Source organism: Quercus robur, chromosome 8 (assembly GCF_932294415.1).
Source record: "Quercus robur chromosome 8, dhQueRobu3.1, whole genome shotgun sequence".
Lineage (NCBI taxonomy): Eukaryota > Viridiplantae > Streptophyta > Magnoliopsida > Fagales > Fagaceae > Quercus > Quercus robur.
The window spans coordinates 11,559,913-11,582,986 of record NC_065541.1 but is presented as its reverse complement, the minus strand read 5'-3'; the positions used below and the strand labels follow the sequence as shown (position 1 = coordinate 11,582,986).

Below are 23,074 nucleotides of genomic sequence, written 5' to 3'. Positions count from 1 at the left end.
TCCACGGGGTCTGTCCTCCCCTCATAGGAATTGAATGGTGGACGCGTGATTCTGCTCGGCATGGGCGCCCGTTCAATCTCATCAGAGAATGGAGACCGGGCTGCCATCCGCAAGGCCCTGCTCATGGCGTCCATCGCGGCGTTGTGGTGCCGCCGCTCCTCTGGCGACTCTGACCCTTGGTTATCATATCCATGCGACCGGGAACGGTCCCGTCTACGACGCGTCTCCCGGGAGTGTCGATGTGACTCTTGAGAACGTGATCGGTCTCGGTGTTGTTGTGTAACAGATCGGCTGGAACCTTCCTCTCCACGGTTTCTCCTGGGTTGGGGGTTATGGTTCCTTTCGTGGCGCCGACCCCTTGCTTCCAGCTCCAAGTCCATTACCAATCTGCGTAACCGCTCCAGCTCCCGGTCTCTATCATCATGTTGCCGATGTGCTGAGACGCTTGAAATCGTCCGGTGTGTCTGGGCCGATCCTTCTCCCAATCCGGACCTTTCCTCTCCTCTTGGATGCTCCCTATCCTCTAGCCGTTTCTGCCTTCTCTCCCTCCACGTCGATCCCCGAGAAGATCCTGCGGAATTGCTCGGAACGTGCCCTCCTGAACGCTCCTCAGACATCTCCCTTGCTTGAGTCTCACTCAAACCACAGCTTCGTAGGAGAGCCCCACGGTGGGCGCCAATTGTAAGAACCAAGTGCAAGACTTCTGGACCTTAGGTCACTTGGGCTCACAATTTATTTGTAGTGGGCTTAAGTATTTCCTACAATGGGTCGTTCTCGGCAGAGAGACTCAAAGTGACACCCAGTTAGCACCCTCTCCTTGACTGTTTTCTCTCCATTTTTCTGAACCCCTTCTTCTCCCAACCTTCTTCTCCCAACTTTCTTCTATTTATAGCCAAGGTTAGTGGGAAGATCATGATTACAGTCACCGTTAGTGCTATTGAAAGTCCAGTATTATCTGGTTAAAGTGGTTGTTCAGGTGAAAGGGCGGTGCAGCATTTATGATCTTGGAACTTGGTTCCATTTTCACCGATTATGTTCGGCAACTCATGTTCCCGTGCATATCATGACCTTCCCGAATATGACTCATGCGCTCTACTGGGAAAGATGAACCGGTCAACTCTGGGAACTTAATACCCAAAACTTGTTTTTACTCTGAGGCAGTTTCAAGAAGGGCATAAGGTAACTGGAACTTTCTGCTGGGCCTGCGCCCAAGGCCGGTATGGGCTTGGGCCTGCGCCCAAGGCCGGTATGGGCTTGGGCCCGGGGCCTAGATGGGTCTGGGCCCAAGGCCAGTATGGGCTTTGGAAGCTCGGTGCCGTACAGTAACATATTTTACCAAAATTTAAAAGGTAAAACATTTTACAACTTTTTATAAATGATTTTACGGACAACAAAAAATATTTTACATGTTTAATCACATTTTACATGCAAACAAATATGTAAAAATAGAAAAAAAATTTAAATATTTTATTTCAAAACAAACAGAGATTAACTACAAATTTCTACTTTTTGCATCTCTTTTTAATGGATATGTTATGGGCAACCCAAAGCATGATTTGGAGAACCCATATTCATTCCGCGGAAAAAGAAAGGAGAGCCTATATTCTTTTAGAAAATAGGTCATAATTCGACCGTTTCATAATAACATGCCCTATATCTTTTTGCAACGATTTTTATTTATTTATTTATTTATCGTTCTTCTTTTAATGCCTGGTGGTCTAAAACCTTTTCAGCACATTCTTAGAATAGTAGGCCAATGCAATATCAAGATTCCTGTTTACACGATCATTTTGCTTTCTCTATTCTTTATTTTATTTTATTTTATTTTTATTATGAAATTTTCTCTCTTTGATGCATCTTATGTAGTAAAATGATTCCTTAAGTCTGAGATTTAAACATGTGTTTTTGCTGGGATACATGTTTATCTTCATTGTGTGCTAATATGTGTATCTTTCCCTTCTCTTGTTATTTTTGGTTTCTCTTATTTATGTTAAGTTTTTGTAGCATTCTTCCATGATATAATGAGATTACTTAATGTTTTAAAACATAGGTTACTTAGCTTTGTTGTGTTCTTCTATATAGATCACTGGATGATGGAATTTATAAAATTATTGTGTAAAAATAGATACTCTCATTAGAGGGCTTACCTTTTTAAAGCTTAATAAAGAATAGTTCTAAAATCAAAAACAAATTCAGAAGAAAATTAAGCAGCACATTTTAGGTAATAGGTAACTCTTCAACATTATTCAGCTAAAAATATTAAAAGCAACTCTTGAACATTACCATGAATGATGATATTAATTTGATATTTTGTTTCGTTTATATATTGATGCATGTATGAATTTTAATTATAATTTTTTTTTTCTTATCGATTTTATTATTAGCTTTGTTTTCAATGCCATTTCAACTTTCACGTGGTTCTTTTTTGCTTAACTATAACAACCACTTTTTTCTTTTCTTTTTTAATGTTTAAAAATTTGGGCTTTTTTTTTTTTTTTTTGAACTGATGCTTCTACTTAACTATGTTTTTAATTGTTTTTAAATATTGAATTAAAGGCATTTTCATGTGTGTGTATATGTTGCAGTGATTTATGTTTTCAATTTTAATTTTTTTAGTATTTATAAAATTTGGAGCTACAACGTCAGTTTAATAATTTTGGAATTGTGCAATCATCATTCTTTTAAGGACAAAGTTTAGTTACAAAATTGGTTGTAACCTTACTTAATATCTTTTTACTAGATGTGAATTTTGACAAATCCATCATTAGATTAAATCTTCATCTTATATCCTACATGCTTATAAAATTTTTAGAAAATTAAAGATCAATAACTATCGCATCAATAAATTGTTTAAATTGTAAGTTTTTTTATAGTTTAAAATTATGCATGAAATATAAACTTATAAATCATATAGTAAATAATATCCAATTGATACAAAATTTGACATGTGTATTAAAAACGTAAAAAACATATAATTTAACGGTTAAATTTTCAAAATATGTAATAATATTTATTTTATTAGGTAAAGTTATAATTTTAGGCTACAACTAATTTTGTAGCTAAATTTTGTCCTTCATGTAATTATTTTTTTATCTTAAAAAGAAATTTTTACTACAATTTTCTTCCTGGAAAGATACTTGCGTGCCAATATATTGGATGATGTAATTAACTCTAAGTAATGTTACATCACCCAATAACTTGTTATTGAGTTTGTATTTTGAAAATCTCAACGTTGGATTATATGTTTTATATGTTCTTAACATGAATGCAAATTTTCATGTTAATCAGATGTTATTTACAATTCAATCCATAAACTCATTTTTTATGCATTATTTTAAACTACAAAAACTTGAATTTAAATAATTGGTCGATGACCAAACTATTTATCTTTGATTATCTTGAAATTTTGCAAGCATATAAAGTATAAGAAGAGAATCTAATCTAATGGTGGATTTGTTAAAATTTGAATTCAATAAAAAAATATTGAGTAGTGTAACTTTTTCAATTGTAAATTTCACAATTTTTATTTTTGTCTTATATTTTTTAAAGAAAAAAAAAAGGGAGAGAACCTCTAGACACACGTGTAAGGGCTAAGAAAGGAAACTACTGTTTACTATTTAAATATGAATCATATATAATTTCTTAATGGGAAAGACCAAAATAGTTTAGCTCCAAATTTATTTATAACTATTTTCCTCCATTTTTTTTTTTTTTTTTTGAGTTTCAACCTATGATGTCCGCTTCTGATGATTACTCTTTATCATTAAACTAAGACACCAATCGGTTTTTGGTATAAGTAAGGATTCAACACCAAATCTCTTATTCAACTATTAAAGACTTTACCAGTTGAGTTAATTAGATCTCACTCCTCCTCCAACTGGATACATAACAATTGAAAAGACTATCCATGTTTAGTTTTAGTCACGACTTTATTTTTTATTTTTTATGAGTCATGTAACTTGTTTAAATAATAAATATGAATAGTCTTAAAAATTGCCAAGTCCTAGATTCAAAGAGATCACTCTAAACTAGTTTGGAGCTAAACTATGTCCATTTTATTTCAATGGACTTTTGTGTGCAAATACTTGACTTGAATCCCCAGCCACGCCAGTCATGCGAATTACATCTTCTTAAATGTATTTATAAGGGAGGTTGTGAACCTTTTTTTATTTTTTATTTTATGAAAAAGTAAGGTTATGAACTTCAAATGTTGAATTTCATCCTCCTTTGTTGGTACGAGTTAAGATCTATACATCAAAGTCTTTTTCCTTTTTCTTTTTTTAATTAAAGTAAAAGAAAATCACCCTAGATGGGCCAAATTTGACAAAAACTACAGAAAAAATATTAGAACCTAAAATGGAACTTTAGATCTATGATAAAGTTTCAAGATTACAACCCAAACCAACCCTCTATCTCTCTCACGAAGACATACATATAAAAAATTTCAATTCCCTCATGATTCATAAAAAACCCAGATTTGTTTCATGAAATTTTCCAACTGATTTCCCTTTTTTTGGGCAGTTATTGCATAGTCTCGGACTATGCAATAATTTCCCTTTATTTTAGCTATACAATTCCAAAAGATTCTTCAATCATTCAGCTCAGTCGGGCCTAATTTCTAATTCCATAAATAGGACTCATTTGGGTCAGGCCCAAAATATTTTAATTTATTTTATTAGTATATTTATTTAAGAGTAAAATGTAAAATAATTCGATCAATTTTATACTATATATGGTTGGATCATTGGAAAATGGGAAAGTCTAATGATAGAAAATATTTGTATTTTATAAAGATGATTAAAAAAAATAGAATGATAAATAATAAGATAATATTATGCCCTTGTTATAGCATAATATTATGCCTTTGTTTTAGAGAGATAGTTTCAACTTATGATGTCCGCTCCTAATTATTCTCTTTATCATCAGATAAAGACATGAATAAATTTTTGGAGTAAGCGGGTTTGAACTCTAGATCAATTATTCAACCATCAGAGACAGTGTCTTTATCAATTAAACTAATTGAAACCCACAATATTATTCCACTTAAATAGGCATAAAAATTATTTGTTATTTTTTTTAACCTTAGTATTTAATTTGTTACACCCTTATACTATAATGTTAAAACTATAATTTTTCCAAAATTTAATGTGGTACACACCCTATGATTTTAATCACCTAAATATTTTTTTAGTTATACTTAGAAGATTGAAATCATAATTATGTAAGATAAAATTTAAAGTAAAACAAAACAAATATAAACATACTTTCAGCCATAGTTGTTTAAGTGTTTAGAGAAAAAGAAGACTCACTATATAATAGTGTATCTATAAATCTATAAAAGATATCTTCTAGTCTATAGCCTTTACCTTACATGTTTCCTTTTGATAGAGACATGCTATATATATAGGCTAGACTAGAGACCCTTTTAAATTAAGATTTGTTCTATAACCTCCTTCCATTAAGGAGTTTAAAACTTGTAATTTCATGGTGTTTATTAATCAAAGAGGTTATACCAATTGAGAGTTACTTAGAAATTGTTATTTATCATAACGTCTTTCATAAATAAAATCATTAAGACATGAGTTTTTATTTATCGTTTAAATATGGGCCACATAAAGTTTTCTTATTATCTTACATTCTCTCCCATTGGGCTCACTTGACATTTAAATTACTTTTTTTTTTGGATAGGGACATTTAGATTACTTGATAAATGATATTGACTTTAAAATGGTCATGATATTACTCATGTCAACTAGTTGTGAAATGCTGCCACTCAAATAAATAATTCAATACATGAATCATGGCGGTAATACTCTTGATTATAATGAGTACTTTCTCCCATATATTATAGTGTATAATAATCCTTCCATGAATATTTTTTGAGCCATTAATTCTTTATAAATGGGCTACTTATTAGCCATTCGGTCCCACAGATATATCTTCTTTATACTTAACATTCAGAAATATAGATTAAAAAAAAGAAAAAGAAAAAAAAGAACAACAGAACAACACAAAACAAACAAAATCAGAGACATAAGTTCACACTTAAACCACGAGACACAACAAAAGTCATGGACTCAGCCAGCGACGCACCCAGAGAGCGCCTAGCCCTCTGAAATCAAATACATTCTGGGTTACAACCAGCAGCTGCTGACACTACTTGAAGTGGCCAATGATAGCCAAATGGAGAGACTGTGGTATTGCCTGTAACAAGCTCCCTCCTTGGTTTCTGCTTTTGGTTGGTACTTTACTCTGCTTCTTGTGTTTCTAATTCTTGGGTATTTGGTGTGCTCTGGCTCTCTGTTAGCCAGACTGTTCAGAACTTGCCTTACTGGTTGGTTTTTTTTTTTTTTTTTTTTTGTTGTGATGGTGATTGCCTCAAACAACTGGCCTGTGAGTTAATTTTATTCAGGAATTGAAATTTGTGCATACCCACTTGTGGATTCGATTGTTTTTTTTGCATTATTGTTTGGTGGGTTCAGTTAATTCAGTTGTCTTTTTATGCATGCCCGCTTTTGCCTTGTTTCTTTTGGGTTTCTATGCATACCATCTGAAATGATTGTTTGAAAGAACTGTCTGGTGAATTAGTTTAATCCAAAATTGAGTTTTTGCACACCCATTTGTGCATTTGATTGTTTTGAAATTTTTGCTGATTGGTTTCAATTTTAATTCTGCATATTTTCTTTAGGATTTGGTTTCTCTGTAACATTTATCTTTCAGGGTTTATTTCTTTTCTTTTTTTGGTTGTAAAAGTGTAAATCTTTACATAACCTCTTGTGAACTTTGTTTTACAATAGATTATAACCTAGAAACTTGACAGGCTTCGTAGCTGGTTCTCTAGAACTCTAGAAGATCTTCAGTAACATATTTCATTGAAGTTTCTATGTTTATATAGGCACGTGTGCTAGGTGGTTGAAGAAATGACTAAACAGATTGCAGCTATATCAAATGATTTTTTTTTTATTGGCAATAGCATCATCACCAATGACAATGTAAAACATATTGCAACAAAAGCTAAACACTGAACACATGAAGAATTTCGTCTTTGTTAAAAAATTAGTATAATACACTGTTCCATGCCAACTGGCTGTAGGAAGGTTTCAAAACTATACTGCACTATTTTATAAGTTCAAATTTTGGGGTCTCACCAAAGCTGACCACCTCAGAAAAAACTCAGCCTATTGACATGATAACTGATCATTCTGGCCATGACATGGAATGGAAAATGAAAATTGACGTTTAACATTTCTGAATAAAGTTAGAGCTTTCAATTAAGACTGGCGAACTTGATCACCTACTTTGCAATAGCCTCAGATAACATCCGAGTACCGGCACCACCGAATGCAATCTTAAAATTTAGACTAGTATGAGGTTTGTAAGCACAACCAACTTACAACATAAAAAAAAAAATGAATAGCACTCAAAATCCCAGTTTCATGTTTGCCGAATTACCCCTTGGCGTTGGAACCCCTTTTCCCAGCAAATCCACTTACAGAAAGAAGCCTTGACAGAAAGCCCTGGTTGCTGTTGCAATTGTCCTTGTCACTGAAATTGCTTATAAGGGACCAGTGTGTCTCAAGGTCTGACTCATAACCCCTTCGTTGCATCACTTGAATGAGCTCTGATGCCTTATTGAGATTTTCTTCTAAGCGATACCTATTAATTACAGTGGAGTACATCTCCCTCGTTGGACTTTCACCAACCTGAAGGATGGAAATTAGAAAATCTTCAGCTTCTGCAGTTCGACCATTTTGGCTGAAGCATGGATGAGCATGCCCGAAGTGTTAATGCTCTACTTAAGATTCTTACACAACATTTCAGTCTAAAAATCCATAGCTTCATCCAATCTATTCTGGGTACAAAAACCTTGAATTACTGAATAATAACTAGTAGAATTCGGAACATTTCATTTCTTCAGCATTGTGTTCATAAGATCAACAGCCTTGTTCAGTCTCCCATACCAACAAAAGCACTTAATTAGATTATCATAATTGATATTGTCAGGAATTAGGCATTTCTCTACCATCCTGTCCAACAGATCTTCTGCTTCTTGAAGCTTACCATGGGAAAGAAGGCCCCCAACAATTGCGTTTTGGAGGCTTGAACCATGAACCCAACCTCTTGATTCCATTTCTTGACTCAACTGCAAGGCTTTTCCAAGATCACCAACATTACACAAGCTGCTAATTACTGCTCTCAAGCTCCGATCACTAGGTCTAATTTCATTAGAAATCATCATAGACAGCCAGTGCACAGTACTCGATACATCTTTACGCTCAGAAAATCCATACACAAGAAAATTATAAGTGACTTCATTGGCTTGCAGTTCCTTCTCTTGCAATTCATCTAATATTTTATTTACAAGTGAACTGTTCCCTGTTGCAGAAAGAGAGCATATCAAAATGTTGTAGATGATGAGGTCATTTGAATATCTTTGTCCAAGCATAAGCTCCTTCAGACTCAACGCAGGAAGGACCCTACCCTCCAAACACATCAAGTGCACCAAATTCTAGTAACTTGAGATTGAGAGGCCTAAATTTTTTCTTATAATAATACCAAGTAGCTTCTCAACTTTCCTCATGTTTTTCACTTGACAATGCCCTTGTATCAGCATGTTATAAATTTCTGCATCTGGAAGTAGCCCCTTCAAAAACATATCCTGGAATAGAGTGGATACTTATTGAATGTTGCCTGTCCTACAAAACCCTTTCATTAGCGCACAATGTAAAGGAAATGTACATTTACCAGTTCCAATGCAGCTCTAAAATTTCCATGACCGTATTTCTGCTTCTGCATTACTAGTGAGTTAATCAGGTATCATGGAATCTTCAAGAACCCTGGCGACTGTTTTATCATACTCATCCAGGTCTGTATCTAAGTAGGGACCATTCCCAAGATTATAGAGAAACTCTGTTTTAGAAAATCCTGCATCATTTTCCCTTTTCAACCTCACAGCTGATGGATTTAACCCCAAGACCATAAATGCTTTGGAATGTGGATCCTCCAATGAAGAGAGCTGAAGAAAACCATGGCTAGCTATCTTGCAAACCATCATTTTCACTTCATCAAATTGTCTACCTTCACAAAATCCTGCTAATAGTATTCTGAAAGTTGATGCATTAGGTGGTGTCCCCTGATAAACCATTTCGTCAAGGATGTCTTGGGCATGCTTCCACATGCCTTCCTTAAGAACCCCACTGAGAAGAGCATTATAGGAACATATATTAGGTTTCAGGGATTTAGTCAACATTTCTGCCATATAGACGAAGGCATTTTTCAGTTTCCCTTCATGACAATTCCAACCAATCAAAATCCCAAAGGTTATTTCATCAGGATTGAAACCCAAATCTTCCAATTCTCGCAAAAACAAGTCTGACCTTTCTGTGCCTGAATTGCTACATACACAATGTATAACCTTATTACCAGCAATAACAGTTGGGGCACGCTTCATCTCAGCAAAGAAACTCAGCAGATCCTCAAAGTCCTTCTTCTCACGGTACCCATGAGCAATTTCATTAATAACTAGGCTCCAAACTAGAAACCACAGCCCTCTTGACAAGATTTCTTCCTTCTTGAATCTTTCCATCCCTACAAAGTAGTCTAATGACATTCTCCAAACTAGCTTTCTCTGCACCACTCAAATTAACATTCATCTCCAACATGTCCCAACAAACTTGATATGCCAATTGAATTTTCTTCTTTCGAACCAAAATATCAAGAACACAACAACGCATCATAGATGGCACTAAACCCTGCCCCCTCATTTGATCATACACAATAATAGCTCTTTCTAATTCATCCTCACCAACATAAGCTTCAATCAGTAACTGAAAATTTTGTGACTATCCAATGAAATTCCTTGACTTTCAATTTTACAAAGCAAGAATTCAGCTTCCCTAAGCATCCCCACATGGACAAGCAACAAGGCCATGGCTTCACACGACCGAGGGAGATGCTTAAAAACCCTTATACTGTTCATTAGCCCACTTAAAAACTACCCACAATTCGTGATGCTGGTGCAAGCTGTGATTGCTGATATTGTATACTGGGTTTTTCTGGTGCAAAAATGTGAACTCTAATTAAAATTTTAATAGGCTCTTTGCTGTTTGTGGAGGATCCCTGTATCAGTTTTTGATCCTTGTTATTTGTTGCTAGGTTGTAGCTCTTGCTTTGTTGTTTTTGGATGTTTGCAGCTAGTTGCTGCGCTGCTTCTTGCTATGTTGGTCTTTTAAATAAAAGTTTTCTTATTCATAAAAAAAAAAAAATATATATATATATATATATATGGAAAAAAACCAATTCCTCTTGGGGTGTGAGATTTGATGAATTTCTACCGTGCCCAATTTGTAGTGTACCCTAGGAGTTTTGGATATATGATGGAGAAGGCCAAGGGGCCCTTTGTTATAATAACTTGGAGATAAAACTCAGAAGAAACTTTCAGTTCCTTACTCATATCTGTTCGCATTCATTGAGTTTATATATTATTGGTGGACAATTTCACCATTTTTCTATTCCTGTTTTAGATGGATTTCCTATGCACAATAGTATTTTTGTGAGAGAGAGAGAGAGAGTCATGACCTCAAAAGTCCCTAACATGTTACTAGTAAAAAAAAAAAAAAAAATTCCATAGTCATATTAATTACTTAATAGTGAAATATTTTTATTGAATAAATTTAAAAATTCTGCTTTGGAAGATGTAGTTTAGTAGAGGCTATGTCAAATAATAGGAGAATGATTCATACAATGTTTCCAAAATCATTGTGGTAAATCTTTGACTTGTTGCTTGAATCTTGATTCTGACTTAATATTTTTGGCAGGTTTGTGTACTTTTAGAGGAAAGAGCAATACTGTAGTGCATACTCCGTCTCACCATTACTTTTTCATCATAACAGAAATCAAACTTTGAAGTTTTGGTTATCTGTCAGTTTTTGCCGGATGCTGTGCATCTAAGTGGTGTTTGCCCAGGGTAAGATGACTATCCTGAGATTGACAATGTTAGAATGTACTACCTATATGCTTTATCAATTTCATTGGTAATGTGCAGAGACATAAAAAAATTGCCTCTTAATTGAATCCATGATAGCAAAATCATGCTTTCAGTGCGTCGAATTATACCATCCTTGGTTTCCATATCAGTCAAGAATTCCAGTAGCCTATGTGTTCATAGCCTTCAATCAGTGGTAGCTAAATTCATTCATGGTTGTACAGAAGCAAACATTGATACCGTAGTCAATTCCATATGTGGTTCATTCAGGAAGGGCTGTAATTGGGACATTCTGACTCAAAATTTTGATTCTGTTCACTTAAATGATTTGATTGTTGAGAAGGTACTGCTGGAATTAAAGGAACCAACTGATGCAAAACAGGCTCTAGCTTTCTTCCATTGGTCAGCACAAAGGAAAAATTTTGAACATGGGAATTGGTCTTACTGTATCACAATTCATATTTTGGTTCAAGCACGACTGCTTACGGATGCTCGAGCATTGCTTGAATCAGTTTTGAAAAAAAATGCAGGGAGCCATTTGAGATTTTCAGTTGTGGATTCTCTACTTAGCAGTTACAAGATTACAGTTTCAACTCCATTTGTGTTTGATTTGTTAGTACAGGCTTATGCTAAACTCTGAATGTTTAAGATTGCTTTTGATGTCTGCCGCTATTTTGAAGAACATGGCTTCTCTTCAAGTCTTATAAGTTTCAATACTTTAATTCACGTTGTTCAAAAATCTGATCAAGTCCCTCTAGTTTGGAAGATTTATGAGCATATGATTCAAAATAGAACGTATCCAAATGAAGTAACAATCCGAACAATGATAAGTGCATTGTGCAAGGAAGGGCATTTGCAGAAATATGTCGACATATTGGACCAGATTCATGGTAAGAGATGCTCTCCTTCAGTAATTGTTAATACCAGTTTGATCTTAAAGATTTTAGAGGAGGGAAGAATTGAAGATGGTATGGTATTATTGAAGAGAGTGTTGCAAAAGAGTATGATTCTTGATACAATTGCTTATTCACTAATTATTCATGCTAAAGTAAAACTTGGGAATTTGGAGTCAGCGTGGAAAGTGTATGAAGAAATGCTAAATAGAGGTTTCCAAGCAAATCCTTACATCTATACTTTGTTTATAGGAGTCCATTGTAAAGAGGGAAGAATAGCAGAAGCACATTGCCCAATGAAGGAGATGGAAGATCTGGGTTTGAAGTCGTATAGTGAATGTTTTGATCTTCTCATTGAGGGGTGCGCTAAAGCAGGAAAATTGGAAGAGAGTTTAATGAATTGTGAGAAAATGTTGGAGAGGAGACTTGTTCCTAGTTGTTGGGCTTTCAATGAGATGTAGGAAAGCTCAGTGAAAATGGGAATGTGGAGCAAGCCAATGCAATGTTAACTATTTTGTTAGATAAAGGATTCCTGCCTGACGAGATTACATATTCTCATCTGATTGAGGGTTATAGCAAAAAAGGTGAGTTTCATGAAGTTGTCAAACTCTACTATGAAATTGAAAACAGATCACTGTCTCCTGGATTATTGGTCTATATGTCAATGATTAGGAGCCTTTGCCTGTCTGGGAAAGTGGAGGAAGCAGAAAAATATTTGAGGATTATGAAAGAACGTTCACTGGCCCCAACTACGTGCATTTACGAGACATTGATTGCAAACCACTCTAAAAAAGGTGATAGTACAAGGGCTCTTCACCATCAGGATGAAATGTTTTCACTAGGACTGAAGCCTAGTTGTTCGTAGCTTTCTGGTTAAAGTGCAGAGAACATTGAAGACTAGTGTCCACTCAGGATAAAGAGTAACTCCTATTAACTTTAAAAAGCTTGCTCTAGCTATTCTTAAACTATACTGCTGACCTGGATCCGAATTGCACAAGCTCAAGTTGTTCATGTAAGTACTACAGGTGGAAAGGATCCCATTAACAAAGAGAACGCTAATAAACACAGGAAGGATGGTTTTGGCAGTACCTGATTGGACTTGTGCTGGCCACACACATGCGCACACACAAATAGATGATTCTTGAGTCCAGATAGGTGCTGATCATCTTATAACTTTTTTCTCTTTTCTAGGATCTCTATGTCCATGTAATTCCTTGATCATAATTTAGTGAATTCAGTTTTGCAAGGCAATGGATCTTATAATCTATTGGTGCTAATCATGCAATTTGATACTAAGAAATGGTGATCCTATACTAATTGATTCAGTGGCCTGAAAAAGAAGAAGAAATAAAACACGCTTTGGTTATATGTTTTTGTTAATGCAGAAGTTTTAATGTTGTTGTTGGGGACAAGCGTTTACTCTTTCCCTAAGTATAAACGGATTACACTTTTGGTACATAGAAAATAATTATGGCTGCAATTTTCTTTTTGGTATGTAGTTCAATTACAATTTACTTATTTTCTATTCAAGTCAAAGCTCAGCTTACAATTTTGTGTGGGATTTCCAAAATGCATATGGTCAGTTGCAACTTGCAAATGAGTCCTAATTCACAATTTTACTTAAGTAAATTACAGTTTCTTTTTCTTATAAGAGTAGGTGGAGGCTGAAGTCATGAACTCAGTAATTATAATGGATGAGTGTATAATTTCCCAATAATTAGAATAAGCAAAATGGAGGGACTTTTTATGATTCGCATCAAAGCCAAACACTAAAGGTTAGTGCAATTTTTTGTCCTTGCTTGGGAGTGTGGAGACAAATGATTATAATACATTAACAATTGAAATCGTTTTCGTTTTTGTTTTTGTTTTTGAGAATGATTAACAATTGAAATCATGTAATTCATGTATTCCAAATTATTCATGTATTCCAAATTACGAAAGAAAATGCTATATCAAACAAAGAAGTTCAGAAATACAACATTTTCGGTGATTTATTTGTACTTTTTTTCTTCATATCTTTAATTTTTTATTTATATAAATAAAATTCTATGGATAAAAATTCATGCATTTCCCTAATCCCAATTATCCACCACCATATAAAAAGAGAAAATATTATTTCACACTTATTTACCTTCATTATTTCAGACATGTATATATAATTGACATGCGAATGTCCACTTTTTGACACATAAAAGTAGATGTGAAATAGTGGATGTAAAAGAATCAAAACCAAAAGAGAAGATATTACTATAAAATATCTTAATAGGGTGTTACTATGTTTACATTCAGGTAAGGAAGACATACTAGTCGCCCCCTAACCATTTTTCAATTACCCCAAAAAAAAAAAAAAAAAAAAAAAATCCTAACAGACTCATTGTATAATCTCTTATAGGATGCAGGACCCTGCCAAGTTTCTTGCTTTTGTTTATAAAAAAAGGAACTTTTCCTGAGGGTAGGACCTTTGAGTTTAAACACTTTGATATATGCACACATTCCATCCATTTGGCACCAAAAAAACAAAAACAAAAACAAAAAAAAAAAAAAAAAAAAAAAATCAAAACTTATGTGGTCGGCTGATGCTAACTTTTTTTTTGGTCCTCTAGAGAAAAATTTAGACACATCTGACAGCAGTGGCATAATTCTCAATGAAGAAATGGTGAGTACCAATTGCGGCCTACAACAATGGTCCTAAATATAAGAACAAAAATCCTAAATATAAGAACAAAAATTAACATCTATAATAGTCTGTATTGACCATCAAATCAATTGCCAAACCACCAATGTAAATGTCATAAAATATTTCCATCTTTTCAATTCCATCGTTGATGACCATATTAAAAGACCTAACCTACCAAGGTGGCCATAGGCCCCTCTAACAGTTCTATATAATCTGTCAGGGTTAGAGGGAAAATATTCTTACATATTTATTAATATACACTCCAGACACACAATATTCATAATTCTATGCGCGTCCACATTTTTTAAGTATGTCCACACTCGACACATAAAATGCATAGTGTATAGATGATGCACACTAACAAGTGTGTAGCAATCAATGCCCAGTTTTAAAGGCCTTGCATTGACAAGGAGATTTTATTTTCACCAAATGACACAAAATCTCCCTCCCATTATAGGATATCATAACAAAGATAGACTCACAGCACCTGCAAAGAACATAACAGCTAGACTACAACATTTTTTTAATAAAAAAGTTACTATCACAACACAGTTTCCATTGTATTAATACATCAAATCATATCTATACGACAACTCACCTGTATTGGCTATCCTAATGATCATACATATAAACTAAGCATGCATTCATATAATGTGTTAAACTTGTTATTGCTACATCTTTAGATTACTCTTCGGTGAAAAAACTATCATACCAAGCTCATAATTAGTTAAGCTGCAAGCTTACCTGGTAATGTAATTGATATTTAGAAATGTGCCATTGAAATATTGAAATGTCAATAAAATGAAATGTGAAAGTAAAATACCAAAACTATTGAGTTCAATGCAAAATCTTATTCAAGACAGACAACCTAATGGTGGCATTAGCCTAAACATTTGAAATAACTGGGTGGCCAAATATGAGCCCCCTCAACGCAACCTTCTTGCTTCCCTCTCAGACTCTAGTAGGGCGAGGATGTCCCCTTCCCTGACTGGTCCCTTGACGTTCCTTGTAATTTGCCGCTTGCTTTCATCCATAAACTGCACTCTCACCTGAGTCACCTGCCCTCTTGATCCTGTCCTCCCTATAATCTTTATCACAGTTGCATACTTCACGTCAGAATTCATTTTGCCGCTAACTGCCAAAAATGAGAACATGTAACTGTCAATATCTAATGCATTAGAAAGACATGCATTTTTTAAGAAAAAGGTAGATAAGACAGAGAAAATTGCCAATGAGCTATGGTTCAATTGACACTTCCTTCTCCCTTAATAATGGTAAGGGGAGTGAGATCGTAGGTTAAAAATCCACTAGTGTGTGTGATTTACTAAACAAAGACAGAAAACTAGATCAACTTATTTTACATACACATTAGATACAAGGAAGGGAAAAATATTGCAACAACTACCACTTGTAAAATGTTGGGTCCCATTGAAAACAAAAGAGGACTGCTTCAGAACAGTGAAGCAGTAGAAAAAGGATCACATTTAATCATTGAGATATGATTCATAAGACAATATGATCATATAAATGTTAATGAAATTATCAAAAGATCATCTTCAAATGCCAAATTAAACTTAGCTATCTAGAATGACCAAGGATCTTGTCATCTAAGATTCTAAATGGATTTCACAAATAAAGAATTCTTAGATTCTGGTAGGCTAATATCTTTGGAGGAAACACAAAAAAAGGGATAAAAAAATATTTTTACTGTTGCATTCCTACATGCCTCAAGCGTTTATCCTTTGGCTATTAATCAATATTGCCAATTTTTTTTCATGTAATTCGCAGTGCTAGGTTGTTCTACTTTTTTTTTTTTGTATATAGGTATTACGGTTTTCAAAATAACTTCAATCATGGCTTTTGGATTGCCCTACAAAGCAACTATATTCATAAAATCAAACACAGCATAAAGCAAACACATATAGTTAGATAAAAACATGTCTACTTTTACAGCAGAAAAAAATAGAAGAGGAAAATGTTATCTTGATCCAGCAGGTAATTTCTCTTAAAAGAAAGAAGAAAATATATATACAGTTTTGGTATTAAGGGATGAAACAAAATGCAGTGGAAACAAGACAAAAAAACAAAAAAAAACAAAAGACCCAATAACAATGTCACACGTGACCTTTCGGTAATGATATATCAGGGGGAAAAAAAAAACTGGTATAGAATTGAAAGGAGAATAATAACATGGTGATGATAGATAAACTAGAATGAAAAAGAAACAATGTCGTACCTTGTTAACACAGACGCTTTTGTTCCTTAGGAGAGAGGAGAGGAGACGAGAGACTAAAACCCTAAAATGTTTGTACGTTTGGTTTTATAGGTCCAACTCTGCTAGGGTTGGATTTTTTTTTTTTTTTTTTTTTTGGCTAAAATGCAAAAAACACTACTGGGCTTGGATCAATTGCAAAATTACCTTATTAGGGGTTTTTCAATTCTTATAACTTTAATTATTTATGGGCTTGGATCCATAAGAGCTAATCTAATGAAAGTAAATCCATTAAAAAGAAGTAAAATAAGCACATTGATAAAATCAATCAAATAAAGAGCAATATTCATTAACAAGATAGATATCAACGGAAAATGTTAAGACAACCTATCTGTACAAATCACCAAAACCCCCACAAAAACAGAGAAATGAAAGAACACAAAACCGATACTCATTGCCTACGAAGAGAGTTGTCGAGAACCAACCTCAATCGGCTGCCACCGCCTTTCGAAATCCATAGCCACCAGATCCCTCTTCCTTTCCTTTAGCAACATTTTCAACTTGGTTGTTTTGTACTCTCTTTTTTTCCCAGATCTACAAACACATCCACTCAAATGCCCCAAATTTCAAACCCAAGCCAAATTGTCCAAGCTTTTTCACATCCCAAATTGAGCCCAGTCACCAAGACAACCTAGATACAACCAAAAACAGAGGAAGGAAAAGTAGAAATAAAGGCATAGAGAGAGAAAGGGGAGGCCAACGGTTACTAGTGGTGGTGGTGGCGCTCAAGGGTTCGGCCATGGCTGAGACGAGAGAGAGAATCCGAGATAGCAGAGAGAGAGAGAGTGAGACGGAACTGGTTGTGGAGGGTTACAAATCTGGTGGCTGCGGTGGTGTTTGTGGTGGTGTTTTTGTTTCTTGGATTGAAGCATGAGAAAGACTTAGAGAGAGGAGTGAGACAAGAAGAAGAAGAAGAAGAAGAAGAAAGAAAGAGAAGAGAGCAGCTTCAGACGGAGTAAAGACTGGAGATAGAAAATTGAGAAGTTAAAAAACCGAAGAAGGGTATTTTTGTCTAATAAGTATCAAATTTAACTTTTCAAAAACGTTTTACCTATTACTATTTATTACTATCGGGCACTGCAAAAAGCTAGATTATCTATTTTATCTATTTATATGTTTCAACAGTAAATTTATAATATCAATATAAAAAAAAAACAGTAAATTTATTTTAATTTTTAGTATAATAAAATAAATAATTATTATAATAAAATAATATATCTTACTACAAAAAAAACCCACAAATATTCTAACAAGTAATGTGGATACAAAATAAAATAATTTTTTTATTTATCTATGAGCTATAGTATACAATTATTTTTAACTATGTACCCTAGTTGAAAAGTCAAACTTTTTGGTTATAACTCCATTGCTACAACTTCAAATAGCTTTTTTTAGTGGTGTTAAAAATAATTTTTTAGTTTTTTAACACCACTACTACAAGTGCCCTTAGTAAAAATAACTTCACGTATAGTTTATTTATTTTTAATTTCCTTCTTTAACGGGTGCTTTGCAGCACCTGTTAACAGGACGCATAAACTATATGCAAGATTTATACATTTTAATACATAAGTGATTACTTTTTTCTTTTTTTTTGAAGTGAATACATAAGTGATTTTTAGCTAACCTTTAATTTTTATTAACAATAAAAAACATTTAAATATTATTGTCTTTTATTTTGGTATGTAAAGATGCTGTCCCGTTGTGATAATTGTCGTGCACTCAAACTCTCTAATCACGAAGATATCAAAAAATTTTACGAAAACTTCAAATACAAAATCGCTTTTACTCCAATCAAAAAAAAAAAAAAAAAAAAAATCGCTTTTACTTGAGCAAAATTAATTGGCCAAAGACATCTTCACCCACTCTCATATTCAAATTTCCTAGGTTTTGTAGTTGTAAACTTGTAGTTTGCAAAGGCTATGGTGATAGAGACCAGACTTGCGCTGCGATTGGGCACCTCAAAACACATGTTCCATTGCTTCTTTCTTCAAATTACTTAGGAATCTCTGTGGACGATAGTGGAAATCTTTTGATTTAGACTTCACAGGTCTTTAGTATATTTTCCATGCTAATTCCTATATCAATATCTCTAATCCTGCACACATTTCCCTCGGGCTATATTCTTGTTTTAACATTACATAAGATAATGGATCGGAATTGATGGAATGTGTGTGTTTCAAATGGTTAATATTTAAAGTGAATTCTAAATTTCTATGATTAGAAATTTGGTAGTAAAAAAAAAAAAAGTAAGAAGTAAAATCAACAACTCTCACGTTACTAAGAGGCTATTTCTTGGAGTGACAAATGATATAATTGCCTTTAACACCTCATTGAGGTGGGTGTGGCTCTTAGTCCACATTCAGCCAAGTGGCCAAATCTTAGCCAACCCTTTTATATGCTTGACAACCAAGATGCATCCAAGTGGTGCGATGCTTTCGGTTGAGTTGCGAATTTGTAACAAGGAAAAATTGATAGTAGAAAAGGAAAGAGCATGGAGAGATAGAGAGTGAAGAGTGGGAATAGAGAAAGGCTATTATAAAAGGTTATTCTAAAATCCGTGTGAAAGTGTGTCCAAAAAATAGAGGTAGACAGTTACTATAATATAATTTTAGGCAGTTATTCAACCTAAAAATCACTTCACACCTAGTTTTGCTTCAATTGACATGAATCGATCTTTAAAGAGAATGCATTTGTGTGATTTTATAACTCTGCAAGATTATTCTTAAACTTATTTTAATTTTCTTTTTATTGTAGTGACTATTTGGATTAAACTTATTCTATTGGCAAAAATAAGAATTCGTGCATACATCAAAATTATTTCCTAAAAGCAATTGGTCCACGGGAGCTTATCTTCCATTCTCGAGGACTATTTGCCATTGAAGTGGGTAGGATTCAGTGGGACCTTTGAGAGAATTTTTTTTTTTTTTTTTAAAGAAAAAGAAAAAGGGAGAAAATAAAATTAATATAAATTTTTTATCACATTTTAATTTGAAAATATATATGATAACATTTTCTGTCCACTCAACAAACCAAATAATTTCTATGCATATTTAAGTGGAATAATATTATGGGTTCTAGTTAGCTCAGTTGATAAAATCTCTATCTCTGATGGTTGAATAAGAAATCTGAGGTTCAATCCCGCCTATACCAAAAAACGATTTGTGTTTTGATCAGATGATAAAAGTGGAATAACATTGTGTTTTAGATTTAATATAGACTAGTGGTTTAATTTTTTTTTTTCTAAACCTTAGGTTATTAATTTGTTAATTTCATAAGAATTTGTTATTTTTTTAAAAACTTCAAAGTTTATTTTGTTGCTTTTGAGTGGAGTTTGTGATATGCGTTTATGTTAGAATCTATTCCCATCTCCCTTGTGTGTGTGTGTGTGTGTGTTTGTTTCTCAATATATATATATATATATATATATGGGTTAGGCTAGGTCCAGTGTCCGGTAGTACTGGACTCGTTGAGATGATGCCATGTGTTCACTTTTAGACACGTGTCACCATCTGACTGGATCCAGTGCACTAAATGCACTAGACCTAAATCAAGTCCTATATATATATATATATATATATATATATATATATATATATAAAATGAAAAAACATCCCTAAAGTCAAAAATGAAACTGAATCCATTATCTTTGGTTCTTCAATTATTCTAGTTTCTTAAGTGGATGGAAAATGATATTGCACATGATAAAATATTAATAACCAAATTGACAAAAGTCAACCCATTAGCATTGTATTAATTATTGACTCACATAGCCACACTTATCTATACATAAATAATACATTAAATGTCTACTTAATCAATGAAATTCTTGAACAATCTTTAACTTTACTTACTTTTTTCTTGAATTAATAACTTTATAACAAGTTATTATAATATGATAATAATACACACACATATATAACAAACCTTTTGTATCTTAATCATTAAATTATACTATATTTATACTATACACACACAATCACAAAAACAACATTATGACAAAAATTAAAATTAATAATAACGCACACAACCAATGTCAGACACACACTCACACACATATAATATAAATTTATAATAAAGAAATAGATATTCACAACTCACAAATACTCACTCTGTACTTTAAAAAAAATCTAGTTTTCATCGTTAAAAAAATTAGAATGAATCTAATAAATTATTTAAGGGTATCTTCGGTGTAAAATGGAATAATTATTAATAGTCATTTTATCATTTGGTACAAAATATTTTTTTTTAATAGTTGTGAATTTGTAATAATTATTCTTTATTGCATGTAATTGGGTTTTAAATTAATATATTTCTAAGCTATATTTTATAGTCAAACTTATGAATAGTTACTGTCATTATGATTAAGTTTCTTAATGGTTTTCTACCAGTTTCGGAAATATATATAGACTGCTACAATAGAATATAGTGTATTCAGTTACATGGTTAAAATTACTAGATCAAGTTTCATAATGAGAAATTTGTGGTTAGCTATAGGTTTATTCTCTTTATTACTTGCAGTCTGTAATGCCTCTATGGAAGGAATTGGAGTACTACATGGAATACCAGCAGGACCTGAGAGGATATCTTGGCAATGAGATTGCTAACGAGGTTCTGGGTGAAGCACTCTACCTGTTAAGCATTGGAACCAATGATTTCCTAGAGAACTACTATATACTTCCAAAAAGATCATTAGAGTTTTCCATCGAGGGGTACCAGAATTTTCTAGTAGGTATTTGTGGAAATTTCATCACAGAGCTCTACAATCTTGGAGCTCGGAAGCTATCCATAACTGGGCTTCCTCCAGTGGGGTGTTTACCATTTGAAAGAACCACAAATATCTTGTTTGGGGGTGACTGTATAGAGGATTACAATAATGTGGCCGAAGATTTCAAAGAAAAGTTGAAGGGAATGATTGCAAATCTGAACAAGCAGCTTGCTGGAATCCGACTGGTGCTTTCAAACCCTTACGATATTCTCTTAGAAATGATTCAGAATCCAGAATTTTTTGGTAAGCCTTTTGTTATTCCTGCAATCATAACTGGTTTGACATTGCATGATATGAATGACATATAGGTCCAGTAATATAATCTCATCTCATCAATTACCATAATGGGTACAAATGACTAGTCTAGTAATGTAATCGGTTTTGATGATCCAATCTGGTAGAACAAATATCTGGCATCAAGCAATCACATGGCCAGTGGTGTTATTAAATCCTTACCAAGTAAGGGAACAAATGTAACTATTTTTAATTAATAATAAAGCACACAGCCAATGTCAGAAATACACACACATATAATATAAATTTATAATAAAGAAAGAGATATTCACAACTCACAAATACTTACTGTTGAAGTGGGCCGTGTGTGGCTTGAATTGCCACAAGCCCACGTCCACCTATTGAACAAATCCTATTTGTAATAGGATTTTTTACTCCAGCCGACTTTTGACATATATATATATATATATATATATATATATATATATATATTATGTTTAAGTAGTTGTGTAGCCGTGAGAATATATAGAGAGATTCAAGAAAAATTCCAATTAACCTAGTGAGCAAGCCGCATGAGAGAAAATAGAGAAAAGAGAGACAGTCAGCTTCTATTCTTATTTTTCCTGTGAGAGAGTGCTAGGGTGTAATTGGGATTTGGATTTCTTGAGAGTGTTCTTGTGCACTATTGTATTTTTCCCTGATAATAGTGAAATCCCTGCAACTCCGTGGACGTAGGCAAATTGCCGAACCACGTAAATATTGTCTTGTGCGTGTGATTATTTTTCTTTGGCGTGTGTTTTCTCTATTTATTTTGTTCCTCATAGGTTGGGAATTTTGGTTAAATTCCCTACAACTGGTATCAGAGCCTAGGGTTAGGTTTGAGTGGGAGCAATGGCAGAGGAAGCAGGAAAGGCGTCTGGAATAGAAAAGTTTGATGGCACAGACTTCGCGTATTGGAGGATGCAGATTGAAGATTATCTCTATGGGAGGAAATTGCATCTGCCTCTTTTAGGGACAAAACCTGAGGCTATGAAGGCTGAGGAATGGGCTCTTCTTGACAGACACGTACTAGGTGTTATCAGGTTAACTCTGTCTAGGTCTGTTGCACACAATGTTGTAAAGGAGAATACCACAGCAGATCTGATGAAGGCTTTGTCTGGTATGTATGAAAAGCCGTCAGCAAACAATAAGGTGCACTTGATGAAGAAACTATTCAATCTGAAGATGGCAGAGAATGCATCAGTAGCAC

General features: G+C 33.8%; 3 protein-coding genes and 2 pseudogenes across 6 annotated transcripts in view; 2 read left to right on the top strand and 3 right to left on the bottom strand.

Annotated features, from left to right (window-relative positions):
• LOC126694597 (40S ribosomal protein S28-1-like) overlaps nucleotides 1-17,447 on the bottom strand; it is a 70,436-nt gene extending 52,989 nt beyond the window's left edge. Inside the window, exon 1 of one of the 2 annotated variants that reach the window (XM_050390952.1) lies at nucleotides 17,252-17,447. The gene's annotated coding sequence lies outside the window, so the exon portion shown is untranslated. The remainder of the gene's footprint in view (nucleotides 1-17,251) is intronic. The other variant, XM_050390953.1, reaches the window with a different exon arrangement.
• Nucleotides 6,022-13,243, top strand: LOC126694592 (pentatricopeptide repeat-containing protein At1g66345, mitochondrial-like; annotated as a pseudogene).
• LOC126695858 (pentatricopeptide repeat-containing protein At5g15280, mitochondrial-like) lies at nucleotides 7,428-10,453 on the bottom strand (annotated as a pseudogene).
• On the bottom strand, nucleotides 15,278-17,447 carry LOC126694595 (40S ribosomal protein S28-1-like). 3 transcript variants are annotated; one of them, XM_050390949.1, is made up of 2 exons: nucleotides 17,252-17,447; nucleotides 15,278-15,689 (listed from the first exon to the last, which is right to left on the bottom strand). In XM_050390949.1, the coding sequence occupies exon 2, from the start codon at nucleotides 15,676-15,678 to the stop codon at nucleotides 15,481-15,483; it is 198 nt and encodes a 65-aa protein (XP_050246906.1). In that variant the 5' UTR covers nucleotides 15,679-15,689; nucleotides 17,252-17,447; the 3' UTR covers nucleotides 15,278-15,480. The 3 variants fall into 3 exon arrangements, with proteins under 3 accessions (XP_050246906.1, XP_050246907.1, XP_050246908.1); XM_050390950.1 differs by having other exon boundaries at nucleotides 15,278-15,685; nucleotides 17,252-17,396; XM_050390951.1 differs by lacking the exon at nucleotides 17,252-17,447 and adding an exon at nucleotides 16,791-16,885.
• A 3,903-nt stretch (nucleotides 17,448-21,350) lies between these two features.
• Nucleotides 21,351-21,899, top strand: LOC126695857 (GDSL esterase/lipase At4g26790-like). Its single transcript, XM_050392656.1, has one exon. It carries the CDS (start codon nucleotides 21,351-21,353, stop codon nucleotides 21,897-21,899), a length of 549 nt encoding a protein of 182 aa, XP_050248613.1.
• Nucleotides 21,900-23,074: the final 1,175 nt, after the last annotated feature.

Bases quoted from the DNA above. Each gene is read 5' to 3' on its own strand.
- LOC126694595 (XM_050390949.1), bottom strand. From the start codon at position 15,678: ATGAATTCTGACGTGAAGTATGCAACTGTGATAAAGATTATAGGGAGG.
- LOC126695857 (XM_050392656.1), top strand. From the start codon at position 21,351: ATGCCTCTATGGAAGGAATTGGAGTACTACATGGAATACCAGCAGGAC.